This window comes from Centrocercus urophasianus, unplaced genomic scaffold (assembly GCF_019232065.1).
Source record: "Centrocercus urophasianus isolate 14NV4802_14NV808 unplaced genomic scaffold, USGS_Curo_1.0 seq_16, whole genome shotgun sequence".
In the NCBI taxonomy this organism is placed as follows: Eukaryota; Metazoa; Chordata; class Aves; order Galliformes; family Phasianidae; genus Centrocercus; species Centrocercus urophasianus.
The window spans coordinates 10,918,722-10,938,863 of NW_024884711.1; the positions used below are offsets into that span (position 1 = coordinate 10,918,722).

The 20,142-nt window shown below is 36.9% G+C and overlaps 2 protein-coding genes across 8 annotated transcripts in view; one reads left to right on the forward strand and one right to left on the reverse strand.

The window, feature by feature from the left end:
- The window catches only part of TOP2B (DNA topoisomerase II beta), a 57,465-nt gene extending 39,819 nt beyond the window's left edge, over positions 1-17,646 (forward strand). The window contains exons 19-36 of one of the 3 annotated variants that reach the window (XM_042816504.1): positions 1,101-1,222; positions 2,037-2,185; positions 3,416-3,647; positions 4,051-4,185; positions 4,665-4,865; positions 5,972-6,167; positions 6,332-6,423; positions 7,091-7,246; positions 7,412-7,495; positions 8,483-8,680; positions 9,021-9,165; positions 10,459-10,617; positions 11,144-11,351; positions 11,834-11,916; positions 12,218-12,328; positions 15,920-16,036; positions 16,846-16,943; positions 17,159-17,646. In XM_042816504.1, the coding sequence (XP_042672438.1) occupies positions 1,101-1,222; positions 2,037-2,185; positions 3,416-3,647; positions 4,051-4,185; positions 4,665-4,865; positions 5,972-6,167; positions 6,332-6,423; positions 7,091-7,246; positions 7,412-7,495; positions 8,483-8,680; positions 9,021-9,165; positions 10,459-10,617; positions 11,144-11,351; positions 11,834-11,916; positions 12,218-12,328; positions 15,920-16,036; positions 16,846-16,943; positions 17,159-17,320 (2,648 nt within the window). In that variant the 3' untranslated portion in view covers positions 17,321-17,646. The remainder of the gene's footprint in view (positions 1-1,100; positions 1,223-2,036; positions 2,186-3,415; positions 3,648-4,050; positions 4,186-4,664; positions 4,866-5,971; positions 6,168-6,331; positions 6,424-7,090; positions 7,247-7,411; positions 7,496-8,482; positions 8,681-9,020; positions 9,166-10,458; positions 10,618-11,143; positions 11,352-11,833; positions 11,917-12,217; positions 12,329-15,919; positions 16,037-16,845; positions 16,944-17,158) is intronic. The other 2 variants (XM_042816505.1, XM_042816506.1) reach the window with 2 other exon arrangements.
- Positions 17,647-17,667: 21 nt separating this feature from the next.
- Positions 17,668-20,142, reverse strand: part of RARB (retinoic acid receptor beta) — a 189,286-nt gene continuing 186,811 nt past the window's right edge. For 4 of the 5 annotated variants that reach the window (XM_042816510.1, XM_042816511.1, XM_042816509.1 and 1 more), the window contains one exon: positions 17,669-19,125. In XM_042816510.1, coding sequence (XP_042672444.1) covers positions 18,929-19,125 — 197 coding nt within the window. In that variant the 3' untranslated portion in view covers positions 17,669-18,928. Of the gene's footprint in view, positions 19,126-20,142 lie in introns of all 5 variants that reach the window. The other variant, XM_042816507.1, reaches the window with a different exon arrangement.

Below are 20,142 nucleotides of genomic sequence, written 5' to 3' on the forward strand. Positions count from 1 at the left end.
ATTAATGTCACTGTCAGCTTTGAGTGTAATTTTGCTTACTGATCATGGGTCTGTGAACTGCTCAGAAGGTCATACTCTAGCAGTAATTTTTGTTCTTCAATATCACAGGTGGTTGACAAGGTAGTTTATTGGCAAATCTCAAAAAAAAAAAAAATACAGAAAAAGAACATTTTGAACATCTCTTTACAGTTTTCAGTTACAGCTTTCTTATTTCTTGGTGATTCTCCTGTGTGAAGGAAATCCTCCAAGTCTGTTACTTCCATTATATGTTTTCTAGAAAATATGATGCAGACCCATTATTAAAAAAACAATTAATTTTATGTATCTAAATGAAGTAGAGATTGAAGTCATGTGTTCTTTTTTCAATTTTTGCTCTTACTTAAGTTATTAATGGTAATGTATAGCAATATTTTAGTGCATTTTAGTGGCATATGTGAGTTAAAACAATGAATAGATGAATAAGCATGTTTTGCTTATCAGTTACAGATGACATGCAGAAAAATTCTATGCTCTCTTTCACAGAGGTGGTGTGGTTAAAGTATACATCAAGTGTACCTAGATGGTAAAGATCAGATCAAAGAGAATGGCTTCTTTTTTAAAACATTAGAAGATTTGGAAGGGACACAAATAGCATGTGTTTTTGGTTTAACATAAAAAGTTAAATTTCAGGGTTCTTTAAAATAAGTGTAAGCTACAAGTACAGTTGTCACTGCTAGATTTGTGTTAATTCTTAGGAAAAAGATTTTGCTCGCTATACTGGAAAGAAACAACTCTTGACTTGCAGAGGTACATTTAGGATAAAGTTATACTTATTAGAATAGGGTTGTGCACTACTGGCTTAAAGGGTTAAGTTTCCACTCTTTTGGTAACTTTTTCTGTTAAAGTATTCATTCCTGTTATTATTTCTGTTATTTTAAAATAACTGAAAATAATGTTGTTTTATATTACAGTATGCATTTATGTCCCCTTAAAGTTTAAACTTCTTTCAAGAGTTTAGAAATGAGAAAAAAGTAAAATGAGGTGTTCTTTTTGTTTGTTTGTTTTGCTTTTTAAAACCAATGCTTTTTTATGTGTTGAAAATGGAATCTTCTTCTTATTAGGTTTAAAACCAGGGCAGCGCAAAGTTTTGTTCACTTGCTTTAAGAGAAATGATAAACGTGAAGTAAAGGTTGCTCAGCTGGCTGGTTCTGTTGCTGAGATGTCAGCTTATCACCATGGAGAGGTGAGTATGAAGAGTAAGAAGTTGTGAGAATTTGTAGCCTGTGTAAAATGTTTACTGTATTAAAATTCCGAATCTTTTGACTCGATCTACTAATTACAGATTTAATTTTAAAGAGTTTGAGCTAGGCAGTGTATAGTTTAAAAAGAAAATATAGTCCTTGTGCAAACAAGTCCGTGTGCATGGTGGTATTACCAAGTAGTTGATGGATTATGGAGAAATGGTAAGTAAGTAATTACTCAGTAAGCTTCTTCCAGATTCTCAATCGTAGTAACTATGTATTATGGAAATGTTTGGTGTCGAACAAGAAATAGAGTCTTTTAAGGTAAGAAGGAGACAGTGTTCTCCAAATTCTGCTGCAATATTGAAACAAATGTTATTTCTATCTCTTGTTTGTTTATGTTTATCTGGAATATCAACATGAGTTGCCATATTCATTCTCTCACCATCCTTTCGTCTTTCCCATTGAATGCAGTGAGTAGTAGTTTGTGCAAAGAGAAAGCAGATGCAGTCAGTTTTTGCCCCTTTAATTACTCCAGAGAAGTGCTTTAAAAAAATTGAGAAAGCTTTGGGTTTTCCTAAGAATAGAATATAAAGGTGTTTAATTCAGGGAGGCAATGTGGCTATGAAAGAGGGAGCATTGTGCTTTGTCAGTAGCTCTAGTAAGAGGCTTACTGTATTTCTTTCTTGACCATTTCTTTGAAATTGAAGTCAGGTTAGTCACAGAATTCCTGGGCATTAAAAAGCTATATTATTAACTGATTAGGAAAGAGTGTGCTTCTAATGTTTATTTTTATGAATATGTATTTTCTTGCAGCAAGCACTAATGATGACCATTGTCAACTTGGCTCAGAACTTCGTTGGAAGTAACAATGTTAATCTTCTACAACCTATTGGTCAGTTTGGTACCAGGCTTCATGGTGGAAAGGATGCTGCCAGCCCTCGCTATATTTTCACTATGCTAAGGTAACCATATGCTTTTGAAAAGCTTTATTACCAAAGTAATCCTTTCACAACACTAAAGGGTTATTATTATTATTTTTTTTTTGGTATGTGAAAGGAATAGGAGAGGATTAATATATTTTGGTGTCATCTGCAAATTTACTGAGGGGTGCTGTCAGTGCTTCCACATCATCAATAACAATATTGAAAAAGACAGGCCCCAGTATTGACCACTGGGTATCACCACCCATGGCTGGTTGCCAGATGGATATATCTCCATTCATCACCACTCTTAGGTCCCAGCCATCCAGCCAATTCTTTACCCAGGTAACAAGTGTAACAGGCAGCCAGCTTATCAAGGAGAATACTGCGGGAGACAGCGTCAAAGGCCTTGATGAAGTCTAGGTAGACTACGTCAACGCCTTTCCGTCATCAGCCAGGTGTGTTACCTGGTCATAGGAGGTGATGAGGTTGGCCAGGCAGCACCTGCTTTTCGTGAGCCCATGCTGTCTGGACCTGATCCCCCAGCTGTCCCACACGTGCTGTGTGATCTCCCTCAAGATGATTTGCTCTGTAACCTTTCCTGGCACTGAAGCTAGGCTGACAGGCCTGTCATCACATTCAATTTAATGTGCAGTGTGAAAATGTATTCCTTACTGTACTTTCTAGAATTTTCTATGTTGTTTCTCTTATTCTCTAATTTGTTTAATGTTTAGCCTAAAATTTCATACAAAGCTTACAATTAACAGAAAATAAGAAGCTATGCGTAGTACTGGGATTTATTCACTTTCTCATATATGTTTTTTTGTGTAGCAACTAAGTTCTGTACATTCTTCTTTTCATGAGGTTCTGGAAATTGTGTTCACCCAGGACAATATTCTAGATGCGCAAAATAAGTCCCCACTAAAACCTCTTAGTATTTTCAGAATCTAGATGACTTACATTGAAGTGTATGAATCATGAATGCTTCAGAGAATGGTATTTCTGTAGATACTGTTATCAGTTATTAGCATACTGTGTACATGTATAATTGGGAAGAAAGCAGACATTATCTGTTAATAGCATGCTATTCCATTAGGAGGAACTTTGTTTTCTCAGGACGTGTGTTCAGTGTAATTTCAGCTTCCAAATGGCAGAGAGAAGAAGACATGAGAAAAATAGCTCATATTTGGACACACTGAGGGTTAAAGCACTTATACATGTTACTAGTGGGACTCCAGTTAAACAGGTTTTTTTTTTCTTTCTTTTTTAAAGCCCTTTAGCCAGGCTTCTTTTTCCATCAGTGGATGACAACTTGCTGAAATTCCTTTATGATGACAACCAACGTGTAGAGCCTGAATGGTATATCCCCATCATTCCGATGGTTTTAGTAAATGGAGCTGAAGGAATTGGTACTGGATGGGCTTGCAAACTTCCAAACTACGATACCAGAGAGATCGTAAACAACGTCAGACGAATGCTGGATGGCTTAGATCCCCATCCTATGGTAAAAATAATAATATGTACTAGCACTTTATACATTTGCTAATCAAACCTAATTTTATACTTAGGAAATGTAGTCATATAATTCTATGAATGCTTGATTATTGAAGTACGTGGGTTGAATTGTCCTGGTAATTGTGCATAGGAACCTTACTTGACTGCTGGGAAGTGACTGGAGCAGTTCATCTTGAAGAAAAAAAAACAAACAGTGCAATTTATATATTTCCAGTTACTTTAGAGAACTTCTTGTTCTGTGTTGACTGGAAGACTTCAAAATTTCAAGTCCTAAGGATAGTTATTTTGCATGGGAGTAGGATAGAAAGTTGTGTCACGATTTCTTTTATGAGGTGCAACTACTTATCTTCAGCCAAATATAACATTTCCACTGGTTTTTATTGCAATTTCAGCTCCCAAACTACAAAAACTTCAAGGGAACCATTCAAGAACTTGGTCAAAACCAGTATGTAGTCAGTGGTGAAATATTTGTGGTGGACAGGAACACTGTAGAAATTACAGAGCTACCTGTAAGGACATGGACCCAGGTAAGTGACAGTAAAAAAATAAAAATAAAAAAATAAAAAAATAATAATAATAAAAAATTTTATCCTACATGCAGGAGAACATTTTAGTCCACTTCTGATCATTTTATGCACATGGAAGGAAACATCATTTCATTCTTTTCGTTTTTTTCTGTCCCTTTGTAGGAGGGGGCTTTACTTGTGCCATCTACTGTCCATACTACAAAGAATAACTGCTTCTTTTGCTGAGTTAATACATAATCACCCCATTTTTATTTTTTATTTTTTAAGTAGACCTTCCTGGCCTTTTAGAATGGCTCTTATGTTTTTTTCTAAACCCAGCTTTCATTTTGCAGGTAATACTGGTTTTGTAAATTATCATTGGTTTCAGCTGTGGTACACAAGTTGAAATCTTAGCTTCGTTGTTAGCTTGGTTTAAAGAATTAGGAATTTTAAGAAGTTTGAATAAGTGTTTCTGTTTTTTGCTATCTTTTTCTTAATAGGTGTACAAAGAACAGGTTCTAGAACCCATGTTGAATGGAACAGAAAAAACTCCAGCATTGATCTCTGACTACAAGGAATACCACACAGATACAACTGTGAAATTTGTTGTGAAGATGACAGAAGAAAAGCTTGCACAGGCAGAAGCTGCTGGATTGCACAAAGTCTTTAAGCTTCAAACAAGTCTTACTTGTAATTCTATGGTAACTTTTTTATGTTTGGCTATCAGAATACTTACAGTTCCTTTTGTAAACTTGAATGGTTTTGTAGTGATTTTGGCATGACTGAACAAATCTCTCTTCATATTTGCTGCTGACAAAAAGTAACTTTGAACTGTTTGAATTCATTCATCTTGGAGATAATGCAAGTTTTGATTTTCGGATCATGTTGGGTTACTTGAATTTTGAAACATCACTGAACTGTCTAGAATTCTAGTCCCTTTATGGCAGGTACTACTTTCAAACATTATCACAAAGCAAAAATACACACATGCATGTGTTGAAAATGGTCTTGCTCGATCTATTGTGTAGATTATTTTTGAAAAGCAAATGTGCCAAATCAAAGTGATTGTACTTCTCACAGTTTCGAATAACTGAATGAACTACCATAAGAATCTCTCTGCAAGGGCTGTATTTGTGTAGGAATCAATCTATCCTGGTGTAAACATCTTAAAGAGTTAGGTGGCTATGTGAGTCCATTATGCATTCACCTACCAATCAGATGCTTTGGACAGATGGATTCCCCTAGGGGTGCATTTATTTCTTTCAGCTGACTATAGAGGGGTGCCCAGGGTGACTAGTTCACCTATAAATGTCTGAACGGGAGGTGTCAGAAGTTAGGCAGAATTGATTTTGCCTGTGATGTAAAAATGATTTATTTTTTTGTACTTGAACTTGAAGGATTTCTGAGATGTTTGAAGTGGCAGCTTTCACATCAGAATTTAGAGATTATAAAAAATGCTCTTCAGTTGTTATACAATTTTTTTGTGAATCATTATGTGTCTCTGAACTTGTGCTTTAGTACTTAGATAAAATTATACTTTCAGCTAGATTTTGGCGTCCTCTCGAATACTGGTTTTCCTGCTTGAAGATATAACCATAAATCTTATGTTAAGTTTGCTTGTGAATACAAATATAATCTATCCAGCTATGTGCTGTATAGTACCAGAAGCAGGTTTGAACACTCATTCTTCAGAATACTATTTGTCATGTAGTGTGTGTGTGAGAGCAATAGAAATAAACTCATACACAAAGATTGAAAATCTTGAGTTATGAAACCTCTTTCAAGCCATATATTATGTATTTTACAGGTGCTATTTGATCATATGGGATGTTTAAAGAAGTATGAAACTGTGCAAGACATTTTGAAGGAGTTCTTTGACTTGCGATTACATTATTATAGTTTACGTAAGGAATGGCTTGTGGGAATGTTGGGTGCTGAATCTACAAAGCTAAACAACCAAGCTCGCTTCATTCTGGAGAAGATACAAGGAAAAATTACCATAGGTGAGTAAATACTATCTAAAAGAGAATTGGGAGGAAATCTGGAAGTGATTTAAGTATAAATATATATATATATATATATAAATAAATATAAAATGTATTTCCATGTAAGACATTGACTTTCATGATGTTGATTTTTTTCCCTTTTTCTTTTTTTTGTATTGTAGAGAATAGATCAAAAAGAGATTTGATTCAAATGCTGGTTCAGAGGGGCTATGAATCCGATCCAGTTAAAGCTTGGAAAGAAGCACAGGAAAAGGTGATGATCAGAAATCTCTGGAAATGTTTGATCCTATTGTTATAAATGATATTCAGTGATATTCATTTATCCATGTTTGTTTTGCACTAGTCTGATTAATTTATGACACAGCACTTTAAAAGATTATTCATTACTACTTTTTATTGGCTTTCATTCTTACAAATACAAACTTATGTACAATTATTGTTGCATAATAGTGGTATTCCACACAGATAATTCTAAGAAGACAGCTAGATAATACAAAGGTTTAGAACGAGAACTTCATACGTTCAGGGTTTTTATAGCAGTTTGTATGCTGCTATACAAAACTGTGCTAGTTTCTACAGAAACAGATGTACCTGCATGTCCAGAGGGGAAAAATCTCCATCCTGTGTGAGATGGCTAGGAAGGTACCAGTTTCTGTAGGCAACAGGATACAAGGCAAATTGCTAAGGTTAGGTTCAGCTTTGTATTCTTAAATCAATGATTACACAGTCCAACCATAGAAAGTGACAGGAAGATGGCTTTTTGGAAAAGACAAGAAAAATTGTGATGTTACTGAATCCATGTGGAAACACCTTACTCATTAAGGAAATACCTTAATCCACAAGGTATTTTGAGGAATTGCTGCTGTTCATTTATAGAGCTAAGATTATTTATATGTCTAATTCTGAATATTTTACTTCAGGCAGCAGAAGAGGAGGACCCACAAAACCCAAATGATGATGCTTCCTCTGCTTCTGGATCAACTTCTGGCCCTGATTTTAACTATATCTTAAACATGTCTCTGTGGTCACTTACGAAAGAGAAAGTGGAAGAGCTAATTAAGCACAGAGATTCAAAGGTTGGTACACTGTGAGAGGCTTATTCTGAAATGACTTAATAATTACTGATGTGCCCAATTATGAATGTTCAGTTAAGGTAGTATTTACTAGGTTACTTCTATCTGATGATTCAGCCAACTCATAACTTAGAAACTTATATTTTACATGCTTCTTTCACATTTTAGGAGAGAGAACTAAATGACCTTAAAAGGAAATCTGCTTCAGATCTCTGGAAAGAAGACTTAGCAGCTTTTGTTGAAGAGCTTGAAGTATGTTTTATGAATCTTTCTAAAAATATATATTAAAAATAAGCCAAAAAAAAAAAAAAAAAAAAAAAAAAGGAAAAAAAAGTGATTGAAACCAGATGGATCTCTAAATATAGGGACAAGTGGGAAATCTGTTTTGGGTGGTTGAGTTCTTATTTATGATCCTCAGGGATTGTTTCTTGCATCTGTACAGTACAATGATTTTTCCAAGTTAGTGAAAGAAAAATTACCAGGAACAAATTTGTTTTCAGATGACAAAGAAAACCTGGAAGTAGTAACTAGTAATTCTAGGTGATCTCACCTGTTGTGAAGCAGTAAGTATTGTTGAATGGAAAGCCAGAAATCTAGGAACAAAGCATGTAGACCAGAAGTGCTAGGCAAAGGGCTTTTACCTTGCCTCATTGGGACTCTGGAAAAAGGCAAAGGCGTGTTGGTGGGTAACTTGCTGAGCCTCAACTTTCAGTGTTCTGTGAAAATGGCTGATGTAATCTTTTGAAGTAATGCAGGATGATACAAATAAGATGTTTATTTCTGTGTGCATTCATGGTGCAGCTGCAATTGGAAGTACTCTGTGTTGAAGCCTCAACTTCTGTAATAAAAAACTGATGGGAGGACTGGAAAATGTGCCTTATAAAACTTACTCTGAAAGCTAGCTGCTTGCTTTAAACACTGATGGACTGAAAAGTCACAGTACTACCTGGAGATATACATGAGGAACAGAAACGTGATGAAAGAAATATATTCCAAAGTATAGAAAAGTTTGTATTTAGTTAGGCTTGAAAAAAAGTATAGTTTTTAACTACATAAAGTAAGGGAGAACTTACCAAATTAAGTGATTGATTTTCCATTAGTAAAATGTGTGCTGTAATTCAAATGACAATTAAGGGCAGTCTTCTGCTCCATGTTAATAAATATTGAAAAAGCACCATGTTCCACTTTGCCCTAACTGAAGATGAAACTGTTTCCCTCCCACCCCTGGTTGTTTGTTAGAAAGTGGAAGCACAGGAAAGAGAAGATGTCCTGGCTGGTATGGTTGGCAAACCAATAAAAGGTAAAGTCGGTAAACCCAAGATGAAGAAACTTCAGTTGGAAGAGACCATGCCATCACCATTTGGTAGAAGAATAGTTCCACAGATTACATCTGCCATGAAAGCTGATGCCAGTAGGAAATTGCTGAAAAGGAAAAAGGTAAACCAACTGTTGCTGTAGTTAGATTGTTTAACTGCTTTATTTTTCTCTGCTGATAATACAAATCCAAACCACTAGACCCCATTTGTAGTATGTATGATGTTTTGCTAACTTAATGTGTAAAGAAATTAATGCTGGATTTATTTTTTGTTTGAATGCCTACTATGACTACTATTGCTGGGAATTTTTTTTTGTTTTTTTATTTTTTTCCTTCCAATACCATTAAAATTGTCAATACAGTAGTCTACTTTCATTTATTCTCTTTTAAAAGTTGTATTGCAGTTTTTTGTTGAAATATAAAGGTATAATTTTATTTTGACTAACTTGTTAATATTTTTAGGGTGATGCTGATTCTGTAGCAATAAAAATGGAATTTGATGAAGAATTTGGTGGCGTGCAAACTGAGGGTGGTGGGGATGACTCGGTGAATACAGCAGCCTCGGCAACTAAAATCCCTAAACTGAAGAGAGAGAAGAAGGAGCCTGGTGAGATATCCTGACACAGTCATCACTAAGCTTAAATGAGTACTAATTTTGCATTAAGTGTATTTTAGCACATGATGAGAAGGGAAATATACCACAATAATAAGTATTTCATCTGATTTTCTTCCTTAAAGAGATGCATGGAAATACTTTGAAACACTTTAGCATTACTTACAGCATACATGGAAATTAAAAGCAAGGTAGTCAATGCTCAGGTTAAACATGTAGGCACTTCTGTTATGGTTCCCTAGTTATAGTAACTTACTGAAGTTTCTTTTAAGTATTCTGCTTCTCTTGAAGTGGGGGATCTTCTGTTTTCTACTTATGGTTTTGAGGGGAAGGGATCTAAATCACTGAATATGTGAATGAAAAAAAAAAAAAAGATTATTTTTTCATAATTAGATTGTGTGAAATGAAATGAAAATGAAAATTAGATTGTGTGAAATGAAATGAAAATATGTAACATGTATGTTCTCTGCCACTAAGGGCCAAGCCCTGATCTTCTGGCTCAGTGTACAGTATAGCTTGCAGAACTTGATTAAACAAACTTATTTTCTGACTGGCATATTCAGTCATGGTGACTTTTAAAAAAGTTGCACACTATGGTGTGGCAAACTAATCAGTGTCTATATTAACTTTCTTTTTTCTCTATTAATAGGAATTTATTATTACTGTTTCAGAAATGTTGTGATTATTGGGACAGAGGTGTGACAGGCAGCAATTAAACAGAAAGCTAAAGGAATAGAGAGAATATTTGAGTATGAATAGATAACCCCCATGAATAGAGAAGCACCCTGAGTGCAGTTATGACTGAATCCACCCTCATCAGTGTTGAGCCAGAGTCAATTAGTCCACCTTTACCTGAGCTTGCCCTGCAATTGTATTGTGCCACCTCCAGATGAGTATCCTCTGCTTCCCATGTTAATTGGATTTTTCCAATAATCGTACCTGACCCAATTCTCTGAATAATGGAAAAACTGTTCTTTTCCTGAAAAGCTCCAGTAACCTTTTAAAAATGGGAATTTGACTGCTCAGGAACTAAAACTTCAAATTAGAGACTTCTATGCTTTTCTGTCTTAGAGCAAATTTGTTTGGCAGCAGGAGGTTATGAAATTTTCTTCACGTTCTTAAATTTTCCTTTAGGAAGTAAAACAAAACTTAAAATGTTTAAAGAAAACTTTTAAAGATGAATTATGCTAAGTATATGCAACGTAAACAATTAGAAAAGGCAGAAGTAGTGTTTTTTTTGTTATTTTTTTCTTCCCTGACTGTTAAAGATGCTTTAACTTGTTACAGGTACTAGAGTAAGAAGAGCACCATCATCTACAAAATCCAGTGCAAAAAAAGTGAAGAAACGAAACCCCTGGTCAGATGATGAGTCCAAGTCTGAAAGTGATTTAGAAGAGAGTGAGCCTGTGATTATTCCAAGAGACTCTCTGCTTAGGAGAGCTGCAGGTACTCCAGTTTTTGTGAAATGTGCACTGTGGCAGAAAGTTTAAACCTGACATATTAACCTATGTTTTATTTTGACCGCAGCCTTCCTTAAGGACATCATCTTCTGCAGATAACTTGCACTGTATTCTCTTCACTGTGATGTTTGTGAAAAAACCCTTAATGGCAAGACCAAGAGTTGCTGGGAAAGATTTTGTAACTTGATCCAAAAATCTTTCTCCTCATCCAAAATACTAGAATAGAAATTACTCAAAAAAGCTGTGAATTACACAGGATATTGAAAAGGAATACCATTACAAAGAAATAACTTTAATGCAATTATATTGTCCAACATGGCCCAAAAACCTAACTGGCTGCAAAAAAATAACTGAAGAAGTCTCTAATAGGCAAAAGTATCAGAGACCTTTTTTTCCTCAAGTCTTTTGCCTTTTGTAATCCGAGACAGGGATTGCTGAGTGACTTCCCCTTGAATTTATTTATGTGGTAGCGTAACTATATTGAAATGTGTAAATATGTATTTTTCTTTTAGCTGAGAGGCCTAAGTATACATTTGACTTCTCAGAAGAAGAAGATGATGCTGATGATGACGACGATGCCAACAATAATAATGATTTAGATGAGCTTAAAGTAAAAGCCTCTCCAGTTATAAACGACAGAGAGGATGAGTTCGTTCCCTCAGACAGTTTAGAAAAAGATGAATATGACTTCTCTCCAGTCAAATCAAAGCCATCTCCAGAGTAAGTACTGTAACTCAGCAGTATATTTTTTAATAATTGTTTTGAATACAGAAGTCTCTAAACAAAACTGATGGAATATTGATTAATTATTAATCTACACATAAGATGCAACACAAAACGTATACATTTCTGAGGAGGAATGGAAGTGTGTATTATCTCATCATTGCAATTGACTTGGGAAGACATGGCTTACCAAATTGTAATAGTGTCAGTAATGTCATTCCTTAATTGTATTTAGTAAAATTTTTTGTTTTCCTTCTTGAACCAACTTGGTGTACAGAACTATTGATAAAACTGTAATACTGTTAATTTAAGTTGTTACAATGCATGACAGGATAGAGATTTTATTAAGGATTTGCCAGCTGAAATGCTAGATACGTGCTACATTGCAAAATAGTTTAATCTCTTATGGATGCTATAATGTCTGCCTATTTCAATATGTAGTTAATGTAGTTTGTGCAATTTCTTCTTGTGTCTGGAAGTAGAAAAATGTCTCAAGAGAAGAAAAATCAAGACTTTGGGAACATTTTCTCATTCCCATCTTACTCTCAGAAGACGGACGATGGTGAGCTTGTTTTCACTGATCTATTTACCGTTATGGAATATGTGTGGGGTTTCATGTCATAAGTAGAAACTTAATGCAGTATTTTAAAAATAGTGGTATTGAGATTTGTGCAGGGGAAATGGAATCAGAGGTTCTGATCCTGAGAGGAGCACAGCTTGTACTGTAGGTACACGGTACGCCCATAGCCTGGCTGTAGTATCAGAAGAGTGGATCTGTGGGATTGATCTTGAATGTAACCAATAAGGATGATTTAAAATATGCAGTGAACAAATCTTATTCTGAACATACTCTGTGGTTATAGATACAACAAAATTGGACAGTGATGAGGAGGATTCTACTCCTGTTTTCTCATCACCTTTCGCCCCAAAACAAACAGAGAAAATTCTAAGTAAAACAGTAGCTGCTAAAAAAGGTAAGTGTAGGATTACCCTGTAAATCAAACCTTTTTTAAAGTTCTTCACTTCCATCTTTGCATCATCTCTTCACCATCATCATCTTAAAAGTGGAAATAGCACTCATTTATTTCAAATTCAGTGGCACTGCAGGAGGGGGTGTGAATTTCTCCCAGCTCCTTAATGATATTAAATTCTTTCTGTCTACAATAATGTCAATACTTACTATGTATGGAGCTCTGCCTTTTAGTTAAACTAATGAAAGGCTTTAACTCTCAGGGAATAAATGAGCCATGATGTCCTTCAGGTTGAAGATAGTCTTCTATAACGCATCTAACTTATTAACGTTAGAAGTAAGGGCAACAGTGCAAAGGAGGAATCCCCAGGAAGTACTTAAGTCCTAAGCAGCCCATGTAGCTGCCACAGTGGTATGTGGTTGTAGTTTTTGATGCAGAGAACGGAAGGCTACCCTTACACTTCAGAGGCAGAAGTTTCTTCATTTCTTAGTCAGGCTTTTAGAACTGGCAATTTGCATGTTCTTAAACCGTGGAATTCAGGACAGTTCCAAGAGCAAGTTCATTACTTGTATAGGTTTCATTAGTTGTGCATGGATATTTGTTGGAATAAGTTGTTTAAGCACTGTGTTCCTTGAAGAATATTGGCATATATACTGTTATCTTTCTACTTCTAAAGGAGAGCTCTGAGCCTGTTTCTGAATACATTTTAAGGATTATATCAAATGCTTGCCATAATTAATGCTGAACCTAAGCTGAAAAATTGTTGTCTTCTTAGCAGATAATAGACTGCAGGTTTTTTCTGCTTTCAAATCTTTGCCTTGCTTCTATTACTTCTTTCAGATGACTTCATTTTTTTCTTTCTTCTTAATAGTCTCTCATCCAAAAGCAATTTTTTTGACTGTAATATGGTGGTCAGCTTACAGCTGAACTTAGTACATTAATATGACAAATAGATGCCTCCAGAAAATCTGCAAGAAAGCAGCCAGTTACTATAATTAATTTACTTCATTAAAAATGAGGAAAAAATTATCTTATTTTATGAGTTAGGTGCCAGGGATTTGCAGCATCCATTCACCCTCCCCTCTTTGCTTCCATAGTTCTAATCTGTCTCACTGACATTGTGCTACTCTAATTGAATCAGTGAACGTCTGACTGGTTCTCAAACACTTGAAGACTTTTTAATCATCAACAGTAAAGTTCTATAATACAGTGAATGAAGATTATTTTTAAGTCCTTTATGATGAACTTCTGTTATAAATACAAGACCTGTGTATGTAGTAGCATGGATGCAACTTAGCGTTCAACCTCTCTCTCCCTTTCTCTTTTGTGAAGGTGTAGATGCAATTAGTTGTTACTAACATAGCTTTGAGACTTTAAAACACATTTGTGATGTTTCTGAGTGCTGATTAACCTTTACTCTTACAAAATAGGTATCAACAGGCTTTTGTTCAGGGAAGAAGAGTTACACTTTTGTCTCAGGAGTAGTCTTAGAGACACAATTTCCTTTTTAGTGCACGAAAATTCACAGCATTCAGCAGTTTTCATCTTCTCCCCTTTGCCCAAACTATACATGATCACAGTTTCTTTGACAGTGCAGTGCTAAATCAACACACTTAGTTATTGGTCAGCTGGTATTCTTTTAGTCATGTCCTTAGTGCTGTGTCCATCTTCTGATATCCACGCACCCTTGGTGAGTGCCTCACAGGGGAATGTCTGTTGTGTAGCTGAAGCAATTATTACAGACAGTTGTGTGGGGTTTTTTTTGTGACTTCAGAGCCTGAATTTTGGAGGACGGGAAGCTGATACTGAAGAAGTACTTTTTCTGTCTTTTTATCTGTATGGCCACATTCCTTTCTTAGTCCAGGGAAAATAAAGGAATAGTTAGGAGATCAGCTTCTTCTCAGACCTCGATCAATTTGAGATGAAATTTCCTGATCTCTGGCATTGACTGACTCTGCTTTGCTTTATGCTAATATACTTCTTTTGTCTTCTAATCGAGATATCTATAGAGACCTGTTTTAAGTTGTTTTCATATATGGTTCCTGAGTTCCAACTTAAGCATCAGTTCTTCACCCTCAAAGTCTATCTAAAAGGCTGCCGGAGCCTCTCCTTGATGCCAAAGAAAGCTTTTTAATATTACCAGGACGTGATACTGGAACTACTCAGTAGGTATCACAATCACACAAAGCAGTGCAGTGATTCTCCAGCAGGTAGCAGTTAAAGGCAGCATAGCCAGAAAGGTTCTGGAGACACTCATCTGTTGTCTGAAGACATTCCCTTAGCAGTATCACAGACGAAAGCTTGAGTACTCAGCAGTGTCCACGTTCCTGCTATCTGGAGCTTTTTACATGTTGTATCTTTGAGGTATTTAGGACTGACAGATAACACATAGGTCAGGAGTGTAGCAGAGGGTTTTGTAAAAGGCTGGTTTGTCGTCCAACATGTGGAGTGCAGTACTTCTTGTCCTCCTTGGTGTGAGTGTATGAGGGCTGCTCCAGAAGTAATGCCTCCTGTTTTATTACTTTGGCCCACGATATCGGAGGCGGATGGTGGTGGTATGGCAGCTGAGGATGAACCTTCCCAGCAATATTCCATGGCATTTAATTGTGATGCAACAGATGGCAGCAGAGGGGCAGTCTGACAAAATGGTGTCTGACGTGGAAGTGCAGGTGAAGCAAAGAAGTGGAAATGAATTCCTCTCAGAAACATTGCACCCACTGACATTAATTGACACTTGCTGAATGTTTACAGAGACCAAACAGTGAGCACAGTGAGACAGTGGGGTGCATTCCAGCAGTGCTGACAGTGACAGTGGGTCACGTCCGCTGGTGCAGATTTTTACCAGCACAGCATGCAGGCTCTTGTTCGTCACCAATAAAAATGCATAGATAATGGTGGTGACTACAGTGAAAACATTACTGAATGGTGTTATTGAGCTGTTCATATTCGTTGTGATTTCCATGGAGATAAATAGGAGGCTTTGCTTTTGGAGCAGTATGAGTTCTGTCTTTTAAAGATGGCCAAGTTGTGTAGCAGTAGTAGAAATTCAGTAAGGATTCCACAGATATGTCTCCTTCCTGTCCTTTCTTCTTTTTCTGAGGTTCTTTTTCATTGGGTAAACAGAAAACAACACAGATGCATTGTGCCTCAGAGTCCTGCAGTAATCATGGGGAGGGTTGTTCTGCAGTTGTGGCAAAGACTGTACCACTGTGAAGGCAGAAATGGCACAAGTAGCGAGCTGTCCTGTAATGTAACGCATCTGAGCATGTTTTAAATATCCAACTTGGAAACTTCTGTTGCTGCTTTAGATAACAGTAACCTGTTTTGTGCTCAAGAAGATGAAAAAGCGTTTAATTAAAAACACTGGAACATACTGAATGAACTGGTAGAATTTAATTAAAAGGTTTTCTTGACAAAAGAAACACCTCCTTTTTATTCCTCACAGTTCTAACCTAAAAGCTGAAGCATGTTTTCCTCAAGTGGAGGAGGCTCATCTCATTTTAACATCTGCCATTTATGCTGTAGTCTAGTAAAATTTAATATTTCTAAGCAATATGTGAATTTAACATATCCAGTATCTCTAACTTCTAACAGCAAAAGTAGACGTACCACCTAAACCGAAGAGGGCTCCCAAGGCCAAGAAGATGGAAACTGTAAATTCTGACTCGGATTCAGAATTTGGCATTCCAAAGAAGACTGCAGCACCCAAAGGTAGTAGTTCAGGTGTGGTGACAATTAGCATCACACAGTGTCTGGGCTCTCTATAACATGGGTTCACAATTATATTTGGAGGGAAAGAAGAACCACGCTGATTCATGAGTGAATGAATCACCAGCAAATTACTCAGCCCTGAGCGTTTTTCTATGACAGCAGTAGTTCATTGGCGTTTCTTGACTATCACTGCTGTGAACTTTTTAAGTGACCTTAGCTGCTGGGAATGCATTTAATGCCTCCAACCCCTTTTAATTGCTCATCCATTCTGTTGGATACTGGTTATTTTCATTCTGTGAGCTCACGTTTATACACATCAGTAAGGTTCTGATCTTTGGTAGTTCTATTAAGTCAGGTTTTCTGGTTCTTGAAACCAATTCATTGGTATCCCAGTTCTCCTAAGAATCCTAGGAAGAAAATGACAGAAGCATTGCAGTGATTTCACTGCAACACTGCAAAGGGAAAAGATGTGCCAGTGCTGATAGCTGCTGTAAACAGTAAATTCCTCAGCTGGGAAGGTGCATTAATGCTGTGTTATCAGCACAAAAAGTTGCCGAGGACTTGGAGTACTTCGTAAGTCTGGAAGAAGTTAGGTTAGCGAATTTTGGCCCTGTCTTGAACTGACAGTATGAATTGCTAGCACAAATGGTAACTCCAGAGGAAGAATAAGAGAGAGATATAAAACTGAGAAAACCAACTATGTTATGTTGTATTTGAACTTTACACGCAGACATGATAAAATGTAGTAATGTTTTTTTTCCAGTTTGCTGAATTGTGATGTTTTATTGAAATTATATTCTCTCACCTAGGAAAAGGGAGAGGGGCAAAGAAAAGGAAAGCATCAAGCTCAGAAAATGAAGGTGAATACAACCCTGGGAAGAAGACACCTAAATCAACACCATGCAAGGTCAGTTCTCCCAATGGTCCTTTCCGCTTGTAAACGATAACCTAACAGATTCCTTTCAATCCAAGATGCACATTCTTATGGGAGGGTGCTGAGGTACCAACTGGGGTGGAGATGTGGTTATGTATCAGTTGTTAGAGAAGAGTTGCTTCAGGTCTGAATGTCAAGATGCAAAATGCACAGAGCTTCACAAAGGATTTGTCTTTTCTTTTCCAAAGAAATCCAAGAAGGCCACTTTTGACCAGGATTCGGATGTGGAAATCTTCCAGTCAGGCTTTGCCTCCGAAACTGCTCCAAAGCCCCGGACAGGCCGGGCTAGGAAAGAAGTGAAATATTTTGCAGAGTCTGATGAAGATGATGATTTTGATATGTTTAATTAAGTGCCCAAAGAGCACACAACTGTTTTCCAGCGACTATCTTGTGTTGTCCTTTTGGTCCCTTCTGTCGCAAACTTTTGTACATTTGACTTATTTTATGTGATAAATGTAATTGATGGTTTTTATTCTTGTGTGTAGGCATTTTAACATTTTGTTCTTACACCTACAGTTTTATGCTCTTTTTTACTCATTGAAATGTCATGTATTTGTCTGACTGGCTTGTAGAGATGTTCTAGACAGCGGTGCTAAAGCACATTTTAATTGTCATGGTTGCAAACAGCAAACCTGCTTTTTGAAATGAAGTTTAAACATTAAAAAATGGAAAACTCTCTGTCTTGTGTGTGTAACATGGGGCTGGAGGGACCACTTCCACATAGGTGTTTTTTTAAAATAAATATATTTTATTCTTTGCCAGGAGACTCCATGGAAAAAGGTAAACAGTATATGAACATAGAAAGCATTGTTAAACAATCTCAATGTACAAACAGAGCCAGTGAAAGTACATCACAGACTTGCTAGAATATATAAAAAAAAATCCACTAGTGCTTTAAATGAAACCTAAGAAACTGACACTTTAAATCTGTTAACCATTCTACCACAGTTTTCACTCTGCTTCATGGTGATTTAACAAGGCCAAGAAGGCAGATTCTCTCCTTGTGTTTCTGGAAGTCCTGTCTGTACTTCCCTAGCACCTGGAAGGCCGCATAGTTCAGCTCATTCCTGGCGGTCGACTCTGAAGGAAATACCCTGGACTCACCCCTTTGAAAGCTGTCAATGAGTCTGCTGGTTATCATCCCATGAAGTTTCCCTAATGGCTTGTGAATAAGTAAACAAAAACACGGTAACACTGAGAAGTGTTTCTGCCTTGGAGGCTATCATGACTGTAGAAATGTAGTAGTTACCGGTGTAGCTAGGTCACCAGCCAGCTAATAAACCACTTTTTAAATTTTAAAGTGACGTTAACAGTGGAGCAAATGACATCTGAATAACTGATCTGGCAGTTAATGCTGACACCGATGTCTTTTCTGCGAGTGCAGGGATTTTGTATAGTTTTTACAAGGAGATGCAAACTGAGGGCATCAAAGAGTAGCTTTCGTATTAACTAATCAGACAGTCCTTGAAATTTCCTTTTCTGGATGTGTACAGTAGTCCATTGCATCTGGTTGGTGTCTTGATCGTTTTAGGTATGACAGACAAAAGGAAAGCACCGAACATCCAGTACAGAAAGTACAGCCATACATCTGTATGTACAAAGTCATCAGAAATGCAACCAGAATTTAAAGTTTGAGATCTGTCTTGTCACCATGCAGTCTTGAATGTTCAGAAGAGAAAACAGAAGCTTAACTTTTTTTTTTTTTTTTTTTTTTTTGCATGAAATGGCTGATTTAGAGTTTCAAAAGTTTGCGTTTTCTATTTTAAGAGTTTAAACAGCAAGGAGTATATATCGATACATACGAAAATTTCTTGGTCCTTGTTGAGTTTTTATCTATATATATATACATATATAGATATATATTAAGTCCAGAAAGTAAGCAGCAGTAAAAATGTTTTTCTTGCTTTTCATCCCTGTACATAAGGTGTTAGGAATGTCTGAAGTAGCTGGAAAATGTCTTATTGCACCATAGGGGATTGGCTGACACTGCTGTTATCCACTGAGCTAGGCGAGATACTCGGGCTGTGTTCTGCAGTATTTCCATTTGAGGTTGGTGTCAGTGGTTCGTGTCCTTCAGAGTTCTCCAACATTTCTTGAATAAGAGGCGGCATGGATCCAGGAATTTCCATTTTCAATGTAATGACGCGTTCCGCACCTTTAGGAGGAAAACAGAAAGAAATCCTTTCCATTAGGATGAGATGTGCAATTCCTTTTTCCCTAGCACCATCAGCACTAATTTCAGGGTACGTTATTTTAACGGCTTTGATGTCTCCCTCTATAGTTCTGCATACAAAATTACGCACTATGTAATTCATTGCAGCAAAATGGAGCGAGATGAGCTCTCCTTAACAAATTGATTTAAAATGGTGATCACAGCAGCCAACAGTACAGTACAGTAAATTAGATGAACCACATCTTTACACAGAAGGAACCAAAACGGTACTAAACGATGTTGAGAAATTAAAGGCAACTGCTACCATTTGGAAGGCTTTATAAATTGGAATGCACTTCACAGTTTCTAAGCTGGATGGGATCTGCAAAGCCTGAAGGAGGACAAAATGCTGGGGGCTCTGTGCTAAACAGGTGTGGTGCAATGTCAGAAGTAAATATTGCCTCACAGCAAACTGTGAAGTAAGAATCAGAATCTAACAAACCCTTGTTTTATAAAACAAACTCAGCCAAAGGGATACTTTGGTGAAGCTGCTTTCTGTGGGTTGCAGGTGCTTTGGGCTAATGACTCACAAAAGTACACAGCAGCTCTGCTTACATCTGATGTAACTGAAGCTAACCAACTGCTCAGTGCGTCCCAAGTGCAACAACTACAGGCGTTTTCACAGAGAGATGGCCTTGCAGGCTGTTGTGTGCAGGATTAAGCAAAACGACAAAATTAATCTGGACTACCCAGACTACAAGCGAATAAGTAATACTAGTTAGGGAGAGAAAGAGCCACAGAATACAGCTTGCAGCTCCTAACATGGCCTTTGGGATAACGTCAAGTATTTCTTAACTCTAAACTGGAGAGAGATGGATGTGAGGCCTGGGCCATTAGGTGGATAAAGAAACAGTTGGATGGTCACAGCCAGAGTTGTTGTCAAAGGTGCCATGTCCAGGTGGAGTCCAGTCATAAGTGGCGTCCCCCAGGGGTCAGTCTTGGCACCAGTGCCCTTCAACG